Source organism: Phasianus colchicus, chromosome 1, assembly GCF_987193195.1.
Source record: "Phasianus colchicus chromosome 1, bPhaCol1.hap1.1, whole genome shotgun sequence".
Lineage (NCBI taxonomy): Eukaryota > Metazoa > Chordata > Aves > Galliformes > Phasianidae > Phasianus > Phasianus colchicus.
This window is the reverse complement of record NC_143436.1, coordinates 195922878-195948811: the sequence shown is the minus strand read 5'-3', so window position 1 is coordinate 195948811 and position 25934 is coordinate 195922878. Positions and strand designations below refer to the sequence as shown.

Below are 25934 nucleotides of genomic sequence, written 5' to 3'. Positions count from 1 at the left end.
TCAGAGATTAATAAACTAGAATAATTTATTTGACAGGACACAGAAACGTCACAGAGATGGTGGAGGAACCAAAGAAGCAGGTGTCAATGAACAGTACAAAGAAACCACTTTACAAAAGAGAAGTACCACGCCGCCCACCGGCCTGACCCCGAAATGGGGAGGGGAGGCAGCTCGGAACCTCCCCCCAAAACCCCCCTTTAGGTTGGGGCACAGGGCTGTCCCCAGGCTCTGCTCTCAGGGCGACACAATAAATAGTGGCAGTGGCCCCAGTGAGGGGCTGGGGGGACCCGGCTGTCCCTGCAACAGGGGGGATATGGGGTGGGTGGACCCTGATCCAGGAGGGAGGGGTATGGGGTGAAACATGGGGTAGGGTCCCCAGTGCTGGCAGCTGGGGGGGTTCCAGGGGTGTGGAAATGGATGCAGAGCAATGATAAACCCTGGGGGGTGGGGAGGGGGTGCTGCAAAAAGGGCTTGGGGTGGGAGCTTTGGGATTTGGAATCCAGCTCTAGGTCCCTTCTGAACCCTACAGTTCTGTGATTTGGGGGTGGGAGGTTTGGGATTTGGGGGTGGGAGGTTGGGGATTTGGGGGTGGGAGATTGGGATTTAAAATGGGATGTTTGGGACAGGAGAATTGGGATTTGGGGGAGGATGTTTTGGGATTGGGGTGGGAGCTTTGGGATTTGGGGGTAGGAGGTTTGGGGTGGGAGATCTGGAATTTAGGGTAGAAGGTTTGGCATTAGGGTGAGATGTTTGGAATTTGGGGGTAGGAGGTTTGGGATTTAGGGTAGGAGGTTGGCATTTGTATGGGAAGTTTTGGATTTGAGGGTAGGAGGTATGGGGTGGAAAATGTGGGATTTGGGGTGGGAGCTTTGGAATTTGGGGGTACGAGGCTTGGAGTGAGAGGTTGGGATTTGGAGGTTGGAATTTGGATGGGAGCTTTGGGATGGGAACTTTGAGATTTGGGGGTGGGAGATTTGGGATTTGGAGGTTGGAATTTGGGTGGGAGGTTTAGGATTTGGGGGTAGGAAATTTGAGATGGGAGCTTTGGGATTTGGAGTAGGAGGTTTTGGGGTGGGAGGTTTGGGATTTGGAGTAGGAGGTTTTGGGGTGGGAGGTTTGGGATTTGGGGTAGGAGGTTCTGGGTGGAAGCTTTGGGATTTGGGGTAGGAGGTTTGGGATTTGGGGGTGGGAACTTTGGAATCTGGGGTGGGAGCTTTGGGATTTGGGGCAGAAGGCGTGGGATTTGGGGTAGGAGTTTTGGGATCTTGGGTCTGGACAGGATTAGGGTTAGGATCCCAGCCCCAGGCAGCATCTGTGGGTCCAAGGTTGGTGCATCCCAAGGTGAGGGGGGACTCATGCAGTGAGGTGGTGAGCAGGAGGGGGGGATGGATGGGGGCCCTTTCCCATGAGCAGGCTGCCTAAAAAAAGTCCCCCCCCCAAGTTCTGCTGCATCCCCTCCCCCCTCCCCAGCATCGAGAGTGGACAATACAAAATGCATAAAAGAGCAGCTCCCAAGAAAGGGCCCGGAGCTTTAGGAAGGGAAAAGGGATGGAGGGGTGAAGGCTGATGGGGGTTGGGCTGAGCCTTGGGTCCCCCACCCCACCCCAAAAGGGATGAATGGGGACAACAGGGCACAGCTGGCAGGGTCTGATTGCTGCTGTGGTGATCGGGTGATCCGTAGGGTAGAAAACAAAACGAATCATCATCATACAAAAAAAAAAAATAATAATAAGAGAAGAAGCCTCTAACGCATGGATGTGAGCAGGGTGGGCAGCTCCAGGGTCTGCTTATCTGTCGTTGAGTTGTGGGGAGTTGGTCCTTTCCTCCTCATCCTCCTTGTCGTCCTTCATCCCCTTAAGCCGCTGCCGGGCGAAGTCCTCGAACACGATGTCGTCGTCACTGGGGGAGAGGGGACAAAAACACACACAGACACACACAGGGAGAGGTTTTGTGGGGGGTTGGGGTGCTCAGGGGGTGAGTTTGGGGAGGGAGGGGGTCCTAAAGGTCTGTTGTCAGCAATGGGTTGCAAAGCGTTACTGCTGTGCACACCAAGAAGGGCCCCATTGGGTGAAGGGGTGTGAGTGGGAAAGACCCCAAAGCAGCAGAGGCAGCAGCAAAGCCACCCCAAAATCTATTCCTGCTCCAAGAGATCCCTGAAAAGCTCCCACTGCAGCTCCAAAGCTCCCCAAAGCAAAACCAAACAGCTCTGATCCTCCTCGTGCAGCACCAAAGCCACCCTATAATCTCATATTGCTGCACCGGGATCTCCAACAGCAGCCCCAAATCCTCCCCAAAACCTCCCCTTGCAGCCCCAAAATCTACTCCAGCCCCAAAATATCCCCCAAACCTCCCCCTGCAGCCCCAAAGCCACCCCAAAACTTCCAACTGCAGCCCCAAAATCTACTCCAGCCCCAAAACAACCCCCAAAACTCCTCCTGCAGCCCCAAAGCCACCCCATAACCTCGTATTGCTGCACTGAGATCTCCTACAGCAGCCCCAAATCCTCCCCCAAACCAAACTGCTGCACCAAAGCCACCCCATAACCTCATACTGCTGCACTGAGATCTACAGCAGCCCCAAGTCTTCCCCCAAACCTCTCCCTGCAGCCCCAAATCCTCCCCCAAACCACAGCTGCACCAAAGCTCCCCAAAATCTCCTCCTTTTTCCCCCCCTTCCCCCTCCCGAAGGATCTCCCATTGCAGCCCAGGTGCAGAGATGGGGCTTCACCCCAATGGTACAACACAGACACCCAAAGGACACTATGGGACAGCATGGGGACACTATGGGGACAGCATGGGGACATCCCAGGGACGCACCACGACATGGGGACGGGTGCTTCCTTACTGTGCTTCTCCTGTTATGCAAAAGCCATGCAGGGGGGGTGGGAATTGGGGTGGGGGGAAGAGAACAGAGAAAGGAGCAGCGTGCATTAGGGTCAGCATGCGGGGTGGGCACTGCTCCCCCTGCTTGTGTTAGTGGGTCGGGGCAGCGTGCAGCCATGCCAAGCTGTGTGGGATGGATGTGCACCCCCACGAGGACCCCAGGGAGATTGGGGGGGGGGGGGCTCTTACTTTGTGTCAAGCTCTATCAGGTTTGTATCTATGGGAGCTTCGTTCTCTGGAACTGAATGGAAGGAATGAAGGCACAAGGTTAGCTTTACACCCCCTGGACTGCAAATTAGAGGGGGGGGAGAGGGTGGGGTTGTGCTGTGAGGTCCACATTGCAGCCAGGGGGAACGCTCACCGTCCCGATGCGCCGGCTCCTCTCGGGGTTTGGGGTGCATCAGGGTGAAGGGCAGCTCCACTGCCACGTCACTGCAAAGAGAGAGCCATGGTTACTAGAGCTTCAGCCCGGCCCAGTGGGGTGGGCTCAGAGCTATGGGACCCTCCCCCCCATCCCTCAGTCCATGTGCTGCATGAGCACGAGGAAGGGGATCAGCGTGGCAAAGCTGCTTACAAGAAGCTGGGGCTGAAATCCTTGGGGTTGGGGTGGGGGTATGGGGCACACTGCAGTCCCCAGTGTGTGGGACAGCAGTGGTTGTGGAGCACGGTGTGCACTCCATGCATGCCACCCCCCCAAAAAAAAAACCACCTCAAAACCCATCATACTTGGGTAAATGTGTGACCTGCAGCATCACCTGCAGCAAAATCAAGGGATTGGTGCCCAGAACTGGGGGGCAGATCCAAATGTTGGGGGGCAAAGGGGAATGAGGGGACAGGGCAGCACAGCATGGGGACAGCAGGAGTTACCTGGAGGCGAGGTCTCCCAGCAGGCTGCAGAAGGTCAAAGGAGGTGAGAATTAATTAATTAGTCATTGATCTCCATATCTGCCCACCCTCCCAGCAAGCATGGGGCAGATGGGGACAAGGGGACCATGGGTGACACTGGGAGAGCTGTCCCCAACCCCAACTCCTTCTCAATCCCATTCCCAACCCCATTCCCACCCCAATGCCATTCTTATTCCATCCAAATGCCATCCCCACCCCCATCCCAATGCCAACCCCATTCTCATCCCAATGCCAACCCCATTCCACCCCAATGCCGTTCGCTTCCCACCCTAATCCCATCTCTATCCCATCCCCGCCCCAGTGTCAACCCCATTCCCATCCCAACATCATCTCCATCCCAGTGCCAACTCCATTCCATTCAAATGCCATCCCTATCCCATACCAATGCCATGCCCATCCCAATGCCAACCCATTCCCATCCCAATGCCACTGCCAATCTCATTCCATCCCAATTCCACCACCATCCCACCCCAATGCCATCCCCATTCCATCCAAACCATCATCATTCCAATGCTATCCCTATCCCAATTCAACCCCCATCCCCATCCCAATGCCACCCCCAATCCATCTCCAGTGCTGTTGGAGTCCCAAAGGAATGTCCCATCCCATGGGGACAAACCAAGGCTGATTTCAAGCTCAATGCAAAGCAAAAAGGGGCTGCAGCCCCCACTGAGAGGTGCCCACCACTCACCCTCCTCGTGACACCACCAGCTTCACCTTCACCTTGTAGGACACGATGATGCCCAGGATCTCCTTGTTGGCTCCATCCCTCAGCCTGCGGGATGGGGCACAGGACAGGGATGAGCGTGGACCCCAACAGTCATCACCCAGGGGTGACACTAGGGTGGGAGGGGGACACAACAGGTGGCTCACAGCGTGCTGGAGGCCAGGTTGGTGTCCTCATGCTTCAGCTTGCCATCCAGTGCCAGCCCACGCTTCTCCCGGTTGTTGGCAAGGAAGGGGGTCAGGGTGTAGACTTTGCAAAACGTTGAGCTCGGAGCCACCATGTCACTGGGGACAAGAGTGGGTGTCATCCACTGGGGACCCCAAACACTGGATCCCTGGACCCCAAGCAGGGATCCCAAGCCTGGTCACTCACTCGGCGTCCTCCACTGCCACGGGACACTTGTACTGGGCGGTGTTGAAGAGGCAGATGTCGGCGTACTGGCGGACTGGGGGAAAGATGGAGAGTGGGGGGATCAGGGAGGGGACCCCAAGGGGACAGGGATTGGCTGTGGGGGGGTGGTCCCCATCCTCACCTGAGATTTTGATCTTCTTCACTGTCTTGTTGGTGTTGTTGGTGACGTGGACGTTGACGCTGATGGGCTCCCCGTGGTAGTAGATCTGTGGGGAGAAGGTGTACAGAGCTGCAGGGTTGGAAGGGACCTCTGGAGGTGATCCAGGCCAACCCCCCCGAAGCAGGTTCCTTCAAGAAGGCTGCAAAATCCCCTGTGGTCAATCACTGGTCAACTGTTGGCCCACCAGGACACCATCAGCTTTCTTGGCCACCAGGACACACTGCTGGTTCATGGTCAACTGTTGGCCAACCGTTGACCAATCAGAACACCACTGGCCTTCTTGGCCACAAGAACACATTGCTGGCTCATGGTCAGCCTGTGGTCAACTGCTGACCAACCAGGACACCCTAGGCCTTCTTGGCCACCAGGACACACTGCTGCCTCACGGTCACCCTACTGGCCAACTGTTGGCCACCAGGACCCCAGGTTCTTCTCTGCATAGTTCCTCTCCAGCAGTTCAGCCCCCATTCCCACCTCCTTGTCCAAGGACGCCTCCAGGTGCAGCGGTTTGTCTGACATGAGGAACTGCCTGGTGGTCTCTGCCATGGGTTGGGGGCCGGGGCGCTCCGGGGCGTACTGCACTTTGCGGATGACCAAGCGAACAGAGTTCCTGTGGGGACAACGAGGGGAATGCCTGCAGCTCTGCCCCACAGCTCTGCCCCACAGCTCTGCCCTCTTTTTTGACGTGTTTTCAGTCAAATACTTCTTTTCTCTTCGTCTCAGCTTGGTGAGTCCCCAGGGAAGGGCTGGCCCTGCTCCATCCCAGAAGACATTTCCACCCCTACATCACTCTAAAGAACATCTTGATCCCTTTCCAACTTGGAAGAGGATATCTCCATCCCAGTTCACCCAAAAGGCCATCTCCATCCCAACCCTACCCTAAAGGACATCACCAATCCTGTTTCCTCTGAGAGGAGTTCTCCGTCTCAGTCCCATTCTGGAGGACATCTCCATTTTCCACCTCCATCCTAAAAGAAAATCTTCATCCCTCCCCATCCCACAGGATGCCTCCATCCCAGTCCCACCCTAAGGAACATATCAGTCTTCTCCCATCCAGGAGAACATCTCCTTTCCTTTCCTGTCCTAAAGAATATCTCCACCTCTTCCCATTCTGGAGAGCGTTTGCTTCCCTATCCCATCCTGGAGGACTTCACCATCCCAATCCCATCCTAAAGAACACCTTTATCCTGTCCCACCCCATAGGACACCTCTGTTCCATTCCCATCCTAAGAGATATTTCCATCTCTGTTCCACCCTAAAGGACATCACCAACCATCCAGGAGGATACCACCATCCCAGCCCCGCTCCAAAGGACATCTCCAACCCTGTCCCATTTAGGAGGACATTCCCATTCCATTCCAAATCTGGAGGACATCTCCATCCCAGTCCCACCCCAAAGGACACCTCAATCCCAACCCTACCCTACAGCACATCACCAACCCCATCCCATCCCACAGAACATCTTCATCCTAATTCCACCCCAAAGGACATCTCCACCCCTTTCCCACCCCAAAGGACACCTCCACCCTCACTCCATCCCAGGCCACCTCTCCCTTTACCTCTTATGGATTTTCTCCTCCAGGTTCTCCGCACAGAAAGCTTTGACCTCATAGTCCACACCGCAGGCCTGGACAGTGGTGTGGGGTGTGGAAGAGGGGGCAGATCAACCCCTCCACACCCCAAAACCCATATGGGACCCATTGGGTTCCCCATCACATCACCAGGAGGGACACAGCAGGGTGACATGAGGATGCAGCACTGCTCCTTACCTTCCCTGTGTCTTCGGGGCCGGGTTGCAACGTGACGGAGCAGGGCAGGTTGGGGGGGATCTGCAGCACAAAATAGGGTCAGGAGTGGGGACCCCAACCCCAAACCCCTCCCCAGGTGAAGTGACACCCCCTGGGATGGGAAGCCATTGTATGCTGCCTGCTCCTTTTAGGCCATGGCTCAGCACCGTGGGCCCCAGGGGATCATGCACTGCAGTAATGCACCTTTTGGGGGGTTTTAAGTTTTTTTTGGCTTTAATCTGGAGGATTTGGAAGAATTAAGGCTGTTTTGCCTGCTAAGATCCCGCTGAGCCCGTGGGGTTTAGTGGGCAGCTCACGGCTTGAAAATGTCACCGGGTGCCCTGTGGTGCCCCTCACTGGGGGGGCTTTGCCCCTCAATTTCTGCCCAATCCCCCCCCACCCCTTTGCAGCGCTTCTGTACCGCGATGGAATTTTCCTCCCGCTCCTCCACGGCTCCCAGACTGTGCTGGAACAAATGCAGCCAATTATCACAGCAATTAAAGCGTGGAGTGGAAGGAGGAACTGCCTCCACGGTGGCACAGACACAGCAGGGTTCTGCCCAAGGCTACAGACCATCCCGTGCCTCAGTTTCCCCACTGGATTCACTGATCCTGCAGCACTGCAGCTCCACCCCACACCTCCAGCAACCCCCTGCCCCCCAGCCCCAAGAGACAGTGGGAATCCCAAAAAGCCCTGTGCCCCTTGCAGTCCCAGGGTGATGCTGCATCCCTAGACCCCAAAAAGGACAGACCCGAGGGGGATGCTGAACCCCAATGTAGTGCTGAACCCAAAGAGATGAACCCCCCGTGTGGTACTGTACCCAAAGTGATCCTGTGCCCCAAAATGGTGCTGAACCCCAAAGCAGTGTTAAACTCAAAGTGATGCTGAACCTCTAAGAGGTACTGAACCTCAGAGTGATGCTGAAGCCCAATGTGATGCTGTGTCCCAAAGCACTGCTAAACTCCAAGTGATGCTGAACCCCACAGTGATGCTGTATCCCAAAGCGATGCTGCACCCCAAAATGGAACTGCAACCTAAGTGATGCTGAACCCCAAAATGATGTTGCACCCAAGATGATGCTGAAACCCCGCGTGGTTCTGCACCCCAAGTGATGCTGCACCCCAAAGCAGTGCTAAATTCAAGGTGATGCTGAACCCCAAAGTGATTGGTACGAACCCCACAGTGATGCTGCACCCTACAGCAATGCTGCACCCAAAGTGATGCTGAACCCCAAAGTGACTGGTACTGAACCCCACAGTGATGCTGAACCCAGAGATGCTGAACCCAAAGTGATGCAGCACCCAAGCTGAAGCTGAACCCCAAAAAGTGATGGTGCACCCAAAGTCATGCTGCACCCAAGGTGATGCTGAACCCAAGGTGATGCTGAACCCCAACGTGACGCTGCGCCCCAACACGATGCTGCACCCCAAAGCAGTGCCAGCCCCCCAAGCTCCCCACCTCGAAGGTGAAGGGGTAGGCATGCTCGCCCAGCTTCTTGATGAGGCGCTCCTGCAGGCGGGTGAGGGGCTTTCTGTCCTCAGCCACGGGGGGGAAGGCCTGAGCATTGGCCACGAACAGGTCCTTGCGGAACGTCAGGCCCAGCACATCCAGGTCCTCACGGCCGTAACGGAACGCACACGTCAGCGTCACGAAGACTGCAGGCATAGGAGGGGTGAGGTGACAACATGGCACGGCGACAACATGGCACGGTGACACGGTGGTGTGGTGGTATTGTGGCATTGTGGTATCAATCTGGTGGTGTGATGGCATGGGGGCATTGTGGCATCGAGGTGAGGTGGCACTGTGGAGCACTGGCATCATGGCACTGTGGTGACGTGGTATGGTGGCATCATGGCACTGTGGTGATATCGTATGGTGGCATCATGGCACTGTGGTGACGTGGTACAGTGGCATCATGATGTAGTGGTATCACAGCACTGAGGTACAATGGTAGGATGGCACCATGCTACCAAGGGATCCTCGCACAGTGGTATGGTGGCATCATGGCACAGTGGCACAGTGGTACTATGGGACCATGGCACAGTGGAACAATAGTACGGTGGCATCGTGGCACGATGGCACAAGGGCACAGTGGCACAGTGGTATGGTGGCACCATGACACGGTGATACCACGGCATGGTGACACAGGGGCATGGTGACAGTGTGGCACAGTGGCTCCATGGTGTGGTGGCATCACGGCTCGTCCCAGCCCCACCAGGAGCAGCAGAGGGGGCACTGGGAAGAGGTGGTGGCACCCAGGATGTGCTGTGACAGTTGGGGACAGGTGGCACTGCCCCATGTGCCAGTGGGCACCCAGAAACCCTCAGCCAAGGGTCCAGCAAAGCCCCAGGTGCCACCCCCATGTCCCTAATCTCAGGGACATCGTGATGGGGCCATTACCTTTCCTCTCCTTCAGGTACTCAGGATCAACCAGCACCACTCCATCTGTAAGGGAAGAGCAGAGCCAACAGGTTGGGGACATGGCACTAGGGTTGGGGACACAGCACAGGAGTTGGGGACATGGCAACAGGACTGGGGACACAGCATAGGAGCTGGGGACATGGCACTGGGGTTGGGGACAAACCACAGGGGCTGGGGACATTGCATGGGGGTTGAGGATACAGCACGGGGTTGGGGACATGGCACTGGAGTTGGAGACACAATGTGGGGTTGGGGACACAGCACAGGAGTTGGGGACATGACATAAGGGTTTGGGACATGGCACAGAGGTTGGGGACACAGCACACGAGTTGGGGACATGACATGAGGACTGGGGACATGGCACTGGGGTTGGGACAAGCCACAGAGGCTGGGGACACTGCATGAGGGCTGAGGATGCAGCACAGAGTTGGGGACACGGCACAGGGACAGGGGACATGGCAAAGGGTTGGGGACACAGCAGTGGGGTTGGGGACAATTCACAGGGATTGGGGACATGCCACTGGGGTTGGGGACATGGCACCGAGGTTGGAGACACAACACAGGACTGGGGACACAATATGGGGTTGGGGACACAGCACAGGAGCTGGGCACATGACACTGGGGTTGGGGACATGACATAGGGCTGGGGACAGGACATGAGGGTTGGGGACATGGCATAGGGTTGAGGACACGGCACTGGGGTTGGGGACAGGACACAAGGGTTGGGGACATGGCACCGAGGTTGGGAACACAACACAGGGTTGGGGACAAGTCATAGGTTGGGGACATGGCACAGGGGTTGGGGACACAGCACAGGAGTCAGGGACATGACACTGGGATTGAGGACAGGACACGAGGGTTGGGGACATGGTACAGGGACTGGGGACACAGCACAGGGATTGGGGACATGACATGAGGGTTGGGGACACAGCACTGGGGTTGGGGACATGAGGACTGGGAACACAGCACTGGGGTTGGGGATATGGTACAGGGACTGGGGACGTGGCACTGGGGTTGGGGAAATGACATGAGGGTTGGGGACACAGCACAGGGGCTGGGGACACAATAAGGGGTTGGGCACACAGCCCTGGGGTAGGGGACTTGGCATAGGGTTGGGGACAGGACATGAGGGTTGGGGACATGGCACTGGGGTTGGGGACTTGACATGAGGGTTGGGGACATGGTACAGGGACTGGGGACATGGCATCAGGTTGGGGACATAGCACAGGGATTGGGGACATGACATGAGGGTTGGGGATACAGCACTGGGGTTGGGAATATGGCACTGGGGCTGGGGACACAATAAGGGGTTGGGTATACAGCACTGGGGTTGGGGACATGGCATGGGGTTGGGGACATGGCATGGGGGCTGGGGACACAATAGAGGGTTGGGGACACACCCTGGCCACCTTTTCTCCCCCTTGCAATGGGCACAGCCACCCAAAATGACATGCATCCCCTTCACGTCCCCTCTGCCCCACTCACCCACGGGGTCCACCACGTCGATGTGGTCCACAAAGTCCCTCTTGCCCAGGTACACCGTGAGCTATGGGGACAACACGGGGTCAACGGGACACGAATGTGTGTGTGTCCCCCCCACACCAAGCCAGCCCCCCCACCCCTCCCCTCTGCTCACCTTCCCGTTGGGACTCGCTTTCTTGAACACTCTGCAATGAAAAGCAAAAGGGGACAACAGGTTATGGGGTGGGAGGGGGCAGCACCATGCCTCAGCTTCCCTATAGGGCTGAGCACTGCCTTGCAAAGACCCTGCTGTGCAAGAAGCTGGTGCTGTGCAAAGGTCCTGCTGTGCAAGGTGCTGTGCAAGGTGCTGTGCAAAGGTCTGGCTGTGCAAAGTGCTGTGCAAGGTGCTGTGGAAATGCTCTGCTGTGCAAAGAGTTGGTGCTGTGCAAAGGCCTGGCTGTGCAAGGAGCTGTGCAAGGTGCTGTGCAAGGTGCCATGCAAAGGCCTGCCTGTGCAAGGTGCTGTGCAAGCTGCCCAGCAAATGCCCTGCTGTGCAAGCAGCTGGTGCTGTGCAAAGGTCCTGCTGTGCAAGGAGATGTGCAAAGTGCTGTGCAAAGGTCAGGTTGTGCAAGGTGCTGTGCAAGGTGCCATGCAAAGGTCTGGCTGTGCAAAGAGGTGTGCAAGGTGCTGTGCAAAGGCCTGGCTGTGCAAGGTGTGGTGCCGTGCAAGGAGCTGTGCAAGGAGCTGTGCAAGCTGCTGGTGCTGTGCAAGCTGCTGTGCAAAGGTCTGGTTGTGCAAGGTGCTGTGCAAGGAGCTAGGTGCCATGCAAAGGCCTGGTTGTGCAAGGTGCTGGTCCTGTGCAAAGACCCCGCTATGCAAGAGGTTGTGCAAGGTGCCAGAGTTGTGCAAGGTACTTTGCAAAGCACTGGGTGCTGTGCACGGAGCTGGTGCTACGCGAGGTCCTGTGCAATGTGCAAGATGCAACGGCCTGGCTGTGCAAGGTGTTATGCAAAGTGCAAGCTTGTATGCAAAGGCCCTGCAAAGGTGCAAGATGTCGGGTGAAGTGTCAGGGTTGTGCAAACTGTTCTGCAAAGTGCTAATCACCGTGCAAAGCCTTGCAGCTGTGCAAGGTGCTGTGCAAGGTGCTGTGCAAGGTGCTGTGCAAGGTGCTGTGCAAGGTGCTGTGCAAGGTGCAAGCTCTTGTGCAAAGGCTCTGCTGTGCAAGAGATTGTGTGAGGTGCCAGAGCTGTGCACGGTGCTCTGCAAAGTGCTGAGTGCTGTGCCAGGTGCTTTGCAAAGCACAAACTGTTGTGCAAAAAGCTCTGCTATGCAAGATGTGTGAGGTGCTCTGCAAAGTGCTGAGCGACGTGCAAAGGCTTGCAGCTGTGCAAGGTGCCGTGCAAAGGCCCTGCTGTGCAAGGAGCTGTGCAAGGAGCTGTGCATGGTGCAAAGCTTCCAGCACCCTCAGCACCCTGCAGGCTCTCCTCTGCCTCCAAGGGACATGGGGATATGGGGACATAAGGACATGGGGACATGGGGATACGGGGTCATGGGGTTCTGCTTGACCCACACCTCCCTGGGTGCTTTGGGAATGGGGTCCCTGTGTCCCTGCATACCTGTGTCCCTATATCTCAATGTCCCAGCGTCCCCATGTCCCTATAGCCCCATATCCCCATGTCCCTATAACCCTATAGCCCCATGACCCTACAACCCTATACTCCCATGTCCCTACAGCCTTATATCCCCATGTCCCTATAACCTCATATCCCTATGTCCCTATATCCCCATATCCTCATGTCCTTATAACCCTATATCCCCATGACCCCATGTCCCCATATCCCCATGACCCTATAACCCTATATCCCCATGTCCCTATATCCCCATGTCCCTATAGCCCTATATCCACGTCCCATGTCCCCATATCCCTATAACCCTATATCCCCATGTCCCATGTCCCCATATCCCTATAACCCTATATCCCCATGTCCCTATATCCCCAGGACCCTATAACCCCATATTCCCATGTCCCCATATCCCAATATCCCAATATCCCCTATGACCCCATATCCCTCTGCCACAGCAGTGGTGTTTGGGGGTTCCTCGGGGACTGATGGTGCTGTGGTGGTGACACCAATGGGGGAACGTGGAGCTCGTTACCAACCGACACTAACGAACTAATGCTAATGAAGCTGTGTGATGCAATGGGGCTGGGCAGGAAGAAAGCCCTGCAGGGCTGCCAAGGAATAGGGTTGGGCTGTGAGGGGGGTGCAGAAACCCACAGCCCCACCCTATGGACGCAGAACCCCATAGTCCCACCCTATAGCTACAGAACCCCATACTGTGGGTGCAGAACCCCATATTATGGGTGCAAAAACCCCATACTATGAGAGCAAAACCCCATAGCCCCACCCTATGGGTACAGAACCCCAAAAACCCTATACTATGAATGCAGAATCCCATGCTATGGGTACAGGAGTCCCACAGCCCCATGCTCTAGGTGCAGAACCCTATACTATGGGTGCAGAACCCCACAACCCCACCCCTATGGGTACAGAACCCCACCCTATGGGTGCAGAACCCCACAGCCCCACCCTATGGGTGCAGAATCCCATTCTATGGGAGCAGAATCCAACAGCCCCACCCTATGGGTACAGAATCCAACAGCCCCACCCTATGGGTGCAGAACCCCATACTATGTGTGCAGAACCCCACCCTATGGGTGCAGGAAACCCAAGAACCCCATACTATGGGTGCAGAACCCCATAGCCCCACCCTATGGGTGCAGAACCCCACTCTATGAGCGCAGAACCCCACAGCCCCACCCTATGGGTACAGAACCCCACCCCATGGGTGCAGAACCCCATACTATGGGTGCAGAACCCCACAGACCCACCCTATGGGTGCAGAACCCCACCCCATGGGAGCAGAACACCATACCCCCATACTATGGGTACAGAACCCCACCCTATGGGTGCAGAATCCAACAGCCCCACCCCTATGGGTGCAGAACCCCATACTATGGGTACAGAACCCCACAGCCCCACCCTATGGGTACAGAACCCCACCCTATGGGTGCAGAACCCCACAGCCCCACCCCATGGGTACAGAACCCCATAATATGGGTACAGAACCCAACAGCCCCAACCTATGGGTACAGAACCCCAGAGCCCCACCCTATGGGTACAGAATCCAACAGCCCCACCCTATGGGTGCAGAATCCCATACTATGGGTGCAGAACCCCACCCTATGGGCGCAGGAAACCCAAGAACCCCATACTATGGGTGCAGAACCCCACAGCCCCACCCTATGGGTACAGAACCCCACCCTATGGGTGCAGAACCCCACAGACACACCCTATGGGTGCAGAACTCCACAGACACACCCTATGGGTGCAGAACCCCATACCCCCATACTATGGGTACAGAACCCCACCCTATGGGTGCAGAACCCCATACCCCCATACTATGGGTGCAGAACCCCACCCTATGGGTGCAGAACCCCATACCCCCATACTATGGGTACAGAACCCCACCCTATGGGTGCAGAATCCAACAGCCCCACCCTATGGGTACAGAACCCCACAGCCCCACCCTATGGGTGCAGAACCCAAGAACCCCACCCTATGGGTACAGAACCCCATACTATGGGTGCAGAACCCCACCCTATGGGTGCAGGAAACCCAAGAACCCCATACTATGGGTGCAGAACCCCACAGCCCCACCCTATGGGTACAGGAACCCCAAGAACCCCACACTCTGAGTGCAGGAGCCCCACGCCACAGGTGCAGCCCCACCCCACAGAGCACACAGGGCCGCCCCACAGCCCCGATCCCACTGCAGTGGGGGATGTCCTTTATGGGGCCGCCCCACACCCCACTTCCCCACCCCCCCTCCATGCAGAGGGAGAGGAGAGGAAGCTCAGAGCCCTCCCCGCCCCCCCCCACCCTTCCTGGTGCTGACAGCTGCAGGAAGCAGCCGCGGCCCCACACATTTCCCCTATGGGGCCGCAAAGTGTCCAGCCCTAAAACATCACCACTGCATTCTGCAGGTCCTGTCCCCAACACGTCCTCACTGGGTCCCCATAGCCCTGCCCCCCTCACCCCCCAAGTCCTCAACACGTCCCTATGTCTCTGCCCCATGTCCCTGTCCCTACATTCCTACCCACAGTGCGTTCCCACGTCCCCAAGTTCCTGCCCCCAGTGCATCCACCTGTCCCCATATCCCCAAATTCCTGTCCCCATGTGTCCCCCTCCCCCTGTCCCCATATCCCTATCCCCCTGTTCCTGTCCCCATATCCTCCTGCCCCCATCCCCTATGTGTCCCTATATCCCTATCCCCCTGTCCCCAATGTGTCCCCATGACTCTCCACATCCCAATGTCCCTGTCCCCAATCCACCCCAATGTCCCTGTCCCATGTTCCTGTCCCCAGTATGTCCTCCATCCCCATGTCCCTGTCCCCAATCTACCCCAATGTCTCTGTCCCATGTTCCTGTCCCCAATATGTCCCCCATCCCTATGTCCCTGTTCCCCATATTCCCCTGTTCCCATATCCCTGTCCCCAGTGTGTCCCCATATTCCCCTGTCCCCACGTCCCTGTCCTCCACCCTGTCCCCATATCCCTATCCCCCCGGCCCTGTCCCCATGTCCCCCTGTTCCCATGAGTCCTCACATCCCCCAAATTCCTGTCCCCAATGTGTCCCCATCCCCATGACTCTCCACATCCCAATGTCCCTGTCCCATGTTCCTGTCCCCAATGTATCCCCCATCCCCATGTCCCTGTCCCCATATTCCTGTCCCCAATGCATCCCCATGTCCCCCTGTCCCTGTCTCCAATGTGTCCCCCTGTCCTCATGTCCCTGTCCCCATATCCCCATATCCCCCTGTCCACAGTGTGTCCCCACGTCCCCCTATCCCCATGTCCCTGTCCCCATATCCCCCTGTCCCCATCCCCATGCCCCCCTGTCCCCATATTCCCCTGTCCCCATCCCCAATGTGTCCCCATGTCCCCCTGTCCCTGTCCCCATTGTGTCCCCACGTCCCTGTCCCCTGGTTCTGTCCCCATGTCCCCACCCCCCTGGCCCTGTCCCCTTTGCTACGGTGCTGCTGACAGATCCGGGATGTGAGATCCGGAGTTCCTACAGTTTGTTCTGCAAACAAAGTCCAGGAAGGCGACGTCTCCCTGTGGGGTGGCTGCCAGGGCCCACTCCCTGCCCTATAACCCAATCCCCTGCCCTATAAACCAACTCCCTGCCCTATAACCCAACTCCCTGCCGTGGTTTTGGGAACCACACGGAGCATTTTGGAAGACCACAGCTGGCTGGGGGCTCATCCCAAGCCCAGAAGCTGGATCCCACTCCATTGCATCCCATCCCATCACAATCCACCCCACAGCATCCCACCCCACTGCAATCCACCCCACTGCAATCCACAACACATCCCACCCCACTGCAATCCACCCCACTGCATCCCATCCCACTGCAATCCATCACACTGGATCCCACAACACATCCCACCCCACTGCAATCCTACCCCATTGGATCCCACAACACATCCTACCCCATTGCAATCCACCCCACTGCATCCCACCCCACTGCAATCCACCCCACTGCATCCCACCCCACTGCATCCCACCCCACTGCATCCCACCCCACTGCAATCCATCACATTGGATCCCACAACACATCCCACCCCACTGCAATCCACCACACTGCAATCCCACCCTACTGCATCCCACCCCACTGCACCCCATCCCACTGCAATCCCAATGCATCCCACCCTACTGCAATCCCAACCCATTGCAATCCATCCCACTGCATCCCACCCCACTGCATCTCACCCCATTGAAATCCATCCCATTGGATCCTACAAAACATCCCACCCCATTGAATCCATCCCACAAAACATCCCACCCCATTGAATCCACCTCACTGCAATCCACCCCACTGCAATCCCATCCCACTGCAATCCCACTGCATCCCACCCCACTGCATCCAAACCCATTGCAATCCATCCCATTGGATCCTACAACACATCCCATCCCACTGCATCCCACCCCACTGGATCCCACCCCACACTGGAACACAGGAGACCCCAAGGGGTCTCCATAAAGACAAAGACCCCAATAGGACCCCAATAGGGACATGGGAGACCCCAACAGGGACATGAGGGACATTCAATAAGGGCATGAGAACCCCAACAGAAACCCTATGGGGACATGAGGATCCTAATAGGGACATGGGAGACCCCAATAGGGACAAGAAGACCCCCGTGGGGAAAATGAATTGGGACACAGGGACCCCAACAGGGACATGAGGACCCTCAGTGGGGCCATGGGAGACCCCAAGAAGGACATGGGGTTCCTCCAACAGGGACATGAAAACCCCAATAAGGACACGGGGACACTAACAGAGACATAGGGGATGCCGACCAGGGACATGGCAACCCCCAGTAGGGACACAGGAGACCCCAATAGGGACACAGGAGACCCCAAGATATGGGAACTTGAACAGGGACATGGCAACCCCCAAGAGGGACATGAAGACCCCAAAAGGGACTTGGCAGCCCCCAGTAAGGACACAGACACCCCAATAGGGACATGGGAACTTGAACAGGGACGTGGAGACCCCAATGAGAATATGGTAAACCCCAGTAGGGATGTAGGAGGTCCCAATAAGCATCCAGAGACCCCAGTAAGGACACGGTGATCCTTAATAGGGACACAGGGACACCAACAGGGGCATGGGGACCCCAGTCTGCATACAGGGACCCCAATGGGGATATGGAAACCCCTAATAGGGTCACAGGGATCTTAGTGGGGACACAGGAACCTGAACAGGGCCATGGCAACCCCCAGTAGGGACACAGATCTCAATAGGGACACAGGAGACCCCAAGACTTATACAGGGACCCCAACAGGGACATGGGGACCCCTAAAAGGGATATAGGGACACCTAAAAGGGATATAGGGACACAGGGACCCCAATAGGGATATGGCAACTCCCAAAAAGGACATGGGGACCACAATACACATAGAGAGACACCAAAAGGGACATGGGGACCCCAATACGTATACAGGAACCCCAACAGGGACATGGTAACCTAACCCTCAATAGGAACACAGGGACCCCAAAAGGGACATGGCAACCCCCAACAGGGACATGGGGATCCCAATAGGGGCATGGGGTCCACCATAAGGACACAGGGATGCCCACCAGGGTCATGACAACCCCCAATAGGAACACAAGGACCCCAATACATATACAGGGACCCCAATAGGGACATGATGACCTCCAATAGGGATATGGGGACACCCTATAGGGACATAATGACCCCAATAAGGCCATGGGGACACCCACCAAGGCCATGGCAATTCCCTATAGGGACATGGCAACCAGCCGTAGGGACGTAGGGACCGCAATGGGAACATGCAAACCCTAATAGGAACACAGGAACCCCAATGGGGACATGGCAATCCCTCACAGGGACCCCCAGTGGGACACAGGGACCCCTAATAAGGTCATAAGAACCCTAAGAGGGTCATGGGATCCCAAAAGGACCATGGCAGCCCCTTATAGGGACACGGGGACCCCTAACAGGGACATGAGGACCCCTAGAAGGGGCAAAGGAACCCCAAAAGGGACATGAAGACCCCCAAGAAAAAAACAGGGACCCCAGTGGGGACATGACAACCCCCTAATAGGGGCACAGGCACCCAGATAGGGACATGGGAACCCCAACAGGGACATAGAGACCCCAAGGGGAACACGGCAACCCCTAATAGGGACAGAGGGGCCCCAATAGGGACATGGGAACCCCTTATAGGGACACAGGCACCCCCATGGGAACAAGGGAATCCCTAATAAGAGCATAAGAACCCCAAGAGGGACATGTGGACCCAAAAAGGGCCATGGCAACCTCCAATAGGGATACAGGGATCTCTAATAGGGTCACAGGGACTGTTAACAGGGGCACAAGGACCCCAAAATGGACATGAGGGCACCCAAGAGGAACAGGGACCCCAATGGGAACATGGCAACCCCTAATAGGGACACAGGTACCCACACAGGAACAGAGATCCCTAACAGAGCCATAGGGACCCCAAAAGGGACACGGGGATGCACACCAAAGCCATGACAACCCCCAAAAAGGACAGGGGGGACACCAGCAGAGACACAGGGACACCAATGGGAATATGGCAACCCCTAATAAGGACGCAGGGACCCCAAAAGGAACATGAGGACCCCAAAAGGGCCGTGGCAACCCCCAGTAGGAACACAAGGACCTGACTTGGGACATGGCAAACCCCCATAGGAAAACAGAGACCCACGTAAGGACACAGGGACCCCTAATAGGGGAATAGGAACCCCCACAGGGATGTGAGGACCCCAAAAGGGCCATGGGGGACCCCAATAGGGACATGGCAACCCCTCATAGGGCCATGGGGACCCCCATAGGGACACAGGAACCTCTAACAGGAGCACAGAAACCCAAAAGGGACATGAGGACCCTCAATAGGAACACAGGGATCCCAGTGGTGACATGGCAAACCCTAATAGGAACACAGGGAAACCCAGAGGGGCACAGGGACCAAAACAGGGAACCCCCATAGGGGCATCGGGAGCAAAATAGGGACATGGGGACCCCTAATAGAGGCATACTGAATCCCAATGGGACATAAGGACCCCAGAAGGGCCATGGAAACCCCCAATAGGAAGACAGGGACCCCTAATAGGGACATGGCAACCCCTCATAGGGACACAAGGACCCTAATAAAGGCATAGGGACCCCCCATAGGGACACAGGGACACCCATCAGGGCCATAGCAACCCCCAATAGGAACACAGGGACCCCCAACAGGGACACAGAGACGCAAAAGGGACATGAAGACCCCAATAGGAACACAGGGATCCCAGTGGGGATATAGCAACCCCTCGTAGGGACATGAGGACCCCCAAAAAGGACACAGCTACCCCTAACAGGGGCACAGGGACCCCAATAGGGACATGGGGATGTCTAAAAGGGGCATAGTGACCCCCAATAGGAACACAAGGACCCCAAAAGGGCCATGGCAACCTCAAACAGAACACAGGGACCCCAACTGGGACACGGCAACCCCTCACAGGGACACGAGGACCCTCATAGGGACATAGGGACCCCCAATAGGGGCACAGGGATCCCAGTGCGGACCTGGCAACCCCCAATAGGAACACAGGGACCCCCATGAGGACACAAGGACCCCCAATAGGAACACAGGGACCTACATAAAGACACAGGACTCCAGTGGGGACATGGCAACCCCCAATAGGGGCACGGGGACCCACACAGGGCCACAGGGACCCCCAATAGGGGACATGGCAACCCCCAGAAGGGGCACAGGGACCCCCAATAGGGCCACAGGGAGCCCTAATAGGAAGACGGGGACCCCCATAAGGACACAAGGACCCCAGTGGGGACATGGCAACCAGCAAAAGGGACATGGGGACCCACACAAGGCCACAGGGACCTCCAATAGGGCCACAGGAACCCCCAATAGGGACATGGCAACTCCCAATAGGGGCACAGGGACCCACATAGGGACACAGGGACCCCTAATAGGGCCACAGGGACCCCAACAGGGGACGTGGCAACCCCTCATAGGGCCACAGGGACCCCCAATAGGGACACAGGGACGCTGATAGGAACACAGGGACCCCAAAAGGACCATGACAACCCCCAATAGAAACACAGGGACTCACAGAGGGACACAGGGACCCTGATAGGAACACAGGGACCCCAAAAGGGCCATGACAACCCCCAACAGAAACACAGGGACTCAGAGAGGGACACAGGGACCCCAGTGGGGACATGGCAACCCCCATAAGGGCAACAGGGACTCACATAGGGACACAGGGCCTCCTAATAGGGGCACAGGGACCCATATAGGGACACAAGGACCCCTAATAGGGATGCAGGGAACCTAATAGGGGACATGACAACCCCTCATAGGAACACAGGGACCTCCATAAGGACACAGGGACCACAGTGGGGACATGGCAACCACCCATAGGGCCACAGGGACCCCCAGTAGGACACAAGGACCCCCAATAGGAACACAGGGACCCCTAAGAGGGAAATGAGAACCCACATAGGGACACAGGGACCCTCAATAGGAACACAGGGACCCACACAGGGACATGGGAACCCCTAATAGGGGCACAGAGATCCCCCTTAGGGACATCGGGATCTCTAATAGGGGCACGGGGACCTGCACAGGGACATGGGGACCCCTAATAAGGACACAGGGGCCCCAGTGGGAACGTGACAACCCCTCAGAGGGACATGGGGATCCCTAACAGGGACAGAGGGGACCCTAATAGGGACAGAAGGACCCGTGATAGGGGCATGGGGATCCCAGTGGGGACACGGCAGCCCCTCACAGGGACATGGGGACTCACAGGGACAGAGGGACCCCCAATAGGGACACAGGAACCCCCAATAGGGACACAGGAACCTCCAATAGGAATGCAGAGACCCCTAATAAGGACATGGCAACCCCCAATAGGAGCACGGGGACCCACACAGGGACACAGGGACCCACATAGTGGACATGGCAACCCCTCATAGGGCCACAGGAACCCCCATAAGGACACAGGGACCCCAGTGGGGACATGGCAACCCCCAATAGGGGCACAAGGACCCACACAGGGACACAGGGACCCCAATAGGAACACAGGGACTCCCAATAGGGGACATGGCAACCCCCAATAGGGCCACAGGGACCCACACAGGGCCACAGGGATCCCTAATAAGAACACAGGGACCCCAGTGGGGACATGGCAACCCCCAAAAGGGACATGGGGACTCACATAGGGACACAGCAACCCCCAGAAGGGGCAGAGGGATCCCTGATAGGAACACAGGGATCCCTAATATGAACACAGGGACCCCCATAAGGACACAGGGACCCCAGTGGGGACATGGCAACCCCCAATAGGGACACAGGGACCCACATAGGGACACAGGGACTCCTAATAGGGCCACGGGGATCCACACAGGGACACAAGGACCCCTAATAGGGACACGGAGACCCACATAGGGACACAGGGACCCCCAATAGGGACACAGGGACCCCAGTGGGACATGGCAACCCCTCATAGGGCCACAGGGACCCCCAGTAGGAACAGAGGGACCCACATAGGGGACATGGCAACCCCCAACAGGGGCACAGGGACCCCATAAGGTCACAAGGACCCCCAATAGGGACACAGGGACCCCCAATAGGGACACAGGGACCCCAGTGGGACATGGCAACCCCTCATAGGGCCACAGGGACCCCCAGTAGGAACAGAGGGACCCACATAGGGGACATGGCAACCCCCAACAGGGGCACAGGGACCCCATAAGGTCACAAGGACCCCCAATAGGGACACAGGGACCCCTAATAGAGACACAGGGACCCCAATAGGGGACATGGCAACCTCTCATAGGAACACAGGGAACCCAATAGGAACACAGGGACCCCTATATGGACATGGCAATACCCAACAGGGACACAGGGACCCCATAAGGACACAAGGACCCCCAATAGGGACATAGGGACCCCAGTGGGGACACGGCAAACCCCAATAGGGACACGGAGACCCACACAGGGACACAGGGACCCCCAATAGGGGACATGGCAACCCCTCATAGGGCCACATGGATCCCCAATAGGGACACAGGGACCCACATAGGGGACATGACAACCCTCAATAGGACACAGGGACCCCCAACAGGGGCACGGGGACTCCTAATAGGAACACAGGAACCCCAGTGGGGACATGGCAAACCCCAGAAGGGGCACGGGAACCCCATAAGGACACAGGGACCCCCAATAGGGACACAGGGACCCCCAAGAGGGACATGACAACCCCCAATAGGGACACAGGGACCCCAATGGGCACAGGGACTCCCAGGAGGGACATGGCAACCCCTCATAGGAACATAGGGACCCCATAAGGACACAGGGACCCCCACTGGGAAATGGCAACCACTCATAGGAACATAGGGACCCCAGTAGGAACACAGGGACCCCAATAGGGACACAGGGACCCATAATAGGGACACAGGGACCCCCAATAGGGGACATGGCAACCTCTCATAGGAACATAGGGACCCCAATAGGAAAACAGGGACCCCAGTGGGGACATGGCAACCCCCAATAGGGACACAGGGACCCCTAATAGGGACACAGGGACCTCTAATAGGGACACAGGGACCCCCAAGAGGGACATGGCAACCCCCAATAGGGGCACAGGGACCCCTAATAGGGGCATGGCAACCCCTCATAGGAACATAGGGACCCCAATAGGAACACAGGGACCCACATAGGGACATGGCAACCCCTCATAGGGCCACAGGAACCCCCCATAAGGACACAGGGACCCCTAATAGGAACTCAGGTACCCATATAGGGACATGGCAACCGTCAATAGGGACATGGGGATCCAATAGGGACACAGGGACCCCCAATAGGGGACATGGCAACCCCTCATAGGAACATAGGGACCCTCAATAGGGGCACGGGGACCCCCAATAGGGATATGGCAACCCCTAATAGGGCCACAGGTACCCCATAAGGACACAGGGACTCCAATAGGAACACAAGGACCCCCAATAGGGACATAGGGACACCCATTGGAAAATGACAACCCACAACAGGGGCACAGGGACCACACAGGGACACAGGGACCCCCAATAGGGGACATGGCAACCCCTCATAGGGACACAGGGAACCCCGATAGGGACACAGGGAACCCAATAGGAACACAGGGACCTCTAATAGGAACATGGCAACGCCTAATAGGGGCACAGGGACCCCCTATAGGAACACAGGGACCCCAATAGGAGCACAGGGACCCCAATAGGAGCACAGGGACCCCTAATAGGAGCACAGGGACCCCTAATAGGGGCATAGGAACCTCTCATAGGACCATAGGGACTCCAATAGGAACACAGAGACCCCCAAGAGGGACATGGCAACCCCCAATAGGGCCACAGGGACCCCAACAGGACACAGGGACCCCTAATGGGGACACAGGGACCCCTAATGGGGACATGGCAACCCCCAACAGGGGCACGGGGACCCACACAGGGACACAGGGACCCCTAATAAGGCTGCAGGGACCCTAATAGTGGCACAGGGACCCCCAAGAGGGACATGGCAACCCCTCATAGGAACATAGGAACCCCAATAGGAACCCAGGGACCCCCAAGAGGGACTTGGCAACCCCCAATAGGGGCATGGGGACCCACACAGTGACACAGGGACCCCTAACAGGGACATGGCAACCCCTCATAGGAACATAGGGACCCCAATAGGAACACAGGGACCCACATAGGGACATGGCAACCCCTCATAGGGCCACAGGAACCCCCCATAAGGACACAGGGACCCCTAATAGGAACACAGGGACCCCAGTGGGGACATGGCAACCCCCAATAGGGACATGGGGACTCACATAGGGACACAGGGACCCCCCAATCGCAGACATGGCAACCCCTCATAGGAACATAGGGACCCCCATTAGGAACACAGGGACCCCCATTGGGAAATTGCAACCCCCAATAGGGGCACAGGGACCCCAATAGGACCACAGGGACCCCTAATGGGGACACAGGGACCCCTAATGGGGACATGGCAACCCCCAATAGGGGCACAGGGACCCACATAGGGACACAGGGACCCCCAATAGGAACACCGGGACCCATAATAGGGACATGGCAACCCCTCATAGGAACATAGGAACCCCAATAGGAACACAGGGACCCCCAACAGGGATATGGCAACCCTCAATAGGGGCACGGGGACCCCCAATAGGAACACAGGGACCCCAGTGGGGTCATGGCAACCCCCAATAGGGACACAGGGACCCCTAATAGGGGCACAAGGACCCCTAATAGGAACACAGGGACCCCCAATATGAACATGGCAACCCCCAATAGGGACACAGGGACCCCAATAGGGGCACAGGGACCCCCAAGAGGGACATGGCAACCCCTCATAGGAACATAGGGACCCCAATAGGAACACAGGGACCCCAAGAGGGACATGGCAACCTCTCATAGGAACACAGGGAGCCCAATAGGGACACAGGGACCCCAATAGGGACATGGCAACCCCCAATAGGGACACAGGGACCCCAATAGGGACACAGGGACCACCTGTGGGGTCATGGCAACCCCCAATAGGGACACAGGGACCCCTAATAGGGGCACAAGGACCCCCAATAGGAATACAGGGACCCCCAAGAGGGACATGACAACCCCCAATAGGGACATAGGGACCCCAATAGGGGCACAGGGACCTCCAAGAGGGACATGGCAACCCCTCATAGGAACATAGGGACCCCAACAGGGACATGGCGACCCCTCATAGGAACATAGGGACCCCAAGAGGGACATGGCAACCCCTCATAGGAACACAGGGACCCCAATAGGGCCACAGGGACCCCAACAGGACCCCATGCCCCCCATTAGGGCCACATTTCCCCCCCTCCCCCCCCCATTTCCCGCTCCCCGCTCACCGCGTGCCTTTGTCTCCCATCTCCCCGCAGATCCGAGTAGCGCTGAGGTGAAATTCAGGCCGGTACGCCGCTCCCCCCCCCCCAACCCACCCACCCGCCCCCCCCCCCAAAAAAAAAAAAAAAAAGAAAACACCTCAACGTCGATCCCCCCCCCCCCCGACCCCTCGCTATACGCACAAACGCGCACCAACCCCCCCCCCTCCCGCTCGATTCTCCTCCCTCCTGCGGCTGCCGATGCCGCTCCTTGTGGGGGGGTGTTGGGATGGGGGGGGGGGGAGGAGGGGCGGCCCCGAGCAGCGGCGCTGCGGTTGTGTGAGGAGAAAAAATGAGGGGGGGCGGGGGAGGGGCGGGAAAAGGGCGGGAACGGCGCCGCCTGGCGGAGAGCGCGGGAAAAGAGGGGAGAGCGGCAGTGCGCATGCGCGAGGCTGCGCTCTGTGCGCATGCGCGGTGCGGGGGCGTGCGGTGCTGCGCGTGTGTGCGTGTGTGTGTGTGTGTGCGTGTGTGTGTGCGTGTGTGTGTGTGCGTGTGTGTGCGTGTGTGTGTGTGCGTGTGTGTGTGCGTGTGTGTGTGCGTGTGTGTGTGCGTGTGTGTGCGTGTGTGTGTGCGTGTGTGTGTGTGCGTGTGTGTGTGTGTGTG

At 57.3% G+C, this 25934-nt stretch overlaps 1 protein-coding gene and 1 pseudogene across 1 annotated transcript; both read right to left on the bottom strand.

Annotated features, from left to right (window-relative positions):
- Positions 1-7: 7 nt before the first annotated feature.
- On the bottom strand, positions 8-1002 carry LOC149920362 (uncharacterized; annotated as a pseudogene).
- On the bottom strand, positions 8-25401 carry ARRB1 (arrestin beta 1). Its single transcript, XM_090134202.1, has 16 exons — positions 25299-25401; positions 10931-10961; positions 10780-10840; positions 9274-9318; positions 8332-8528; positions 6856-6915; positions 6646-6713; positions 5561-5696; positions 5048-5132; positions 4888-4960; positions 4662-4799; positions 4480-4563; positions 3750-3773; positions 3244-3314; positions 3072-3123; positions 8-1899 (listed from the first exon to the last, which is right to left on the bottom strand). The coding sequence occupies exons 1-16, from the start codon at positions 25316-25318 to the stop codon at positions 1788-1790; spliced, it is 1257 nt and encodes a 418-aa protein (XP_089990328.1). The 5' UTR covers positions 25319-25401; the 3' UTR covers positions 8-1787.
- Positions 25402-25934: the final 533 nt, after the last annotated feature.

What these genes read in the sequence shown, in the direction of transcription:
- ARRB1 (XM_090134202.1), bottom strand. Translation starts at nt 25,318, where the DNA reads ATGGGAGACAAAGGCACGCG. An exon ending in AAGCGAGTCCCAACGGGAAG is followed by an intron (nt 10,841 to 10,930) that starts GTGAGCAGAGGG and finishes TTGTCCCCATAG; the next exon opens with CTCACGGTGTACCTGGGCAA. An exon ending in CTGGGAGACCTCGCCTCCAG is followed by an intron (nt 3,315 to 3,749) that starts GTAACTCCTGCT and finishes CTCTCTTTGCAG; the next exon opens with TGACGTGGCAGTGGAGCTGC.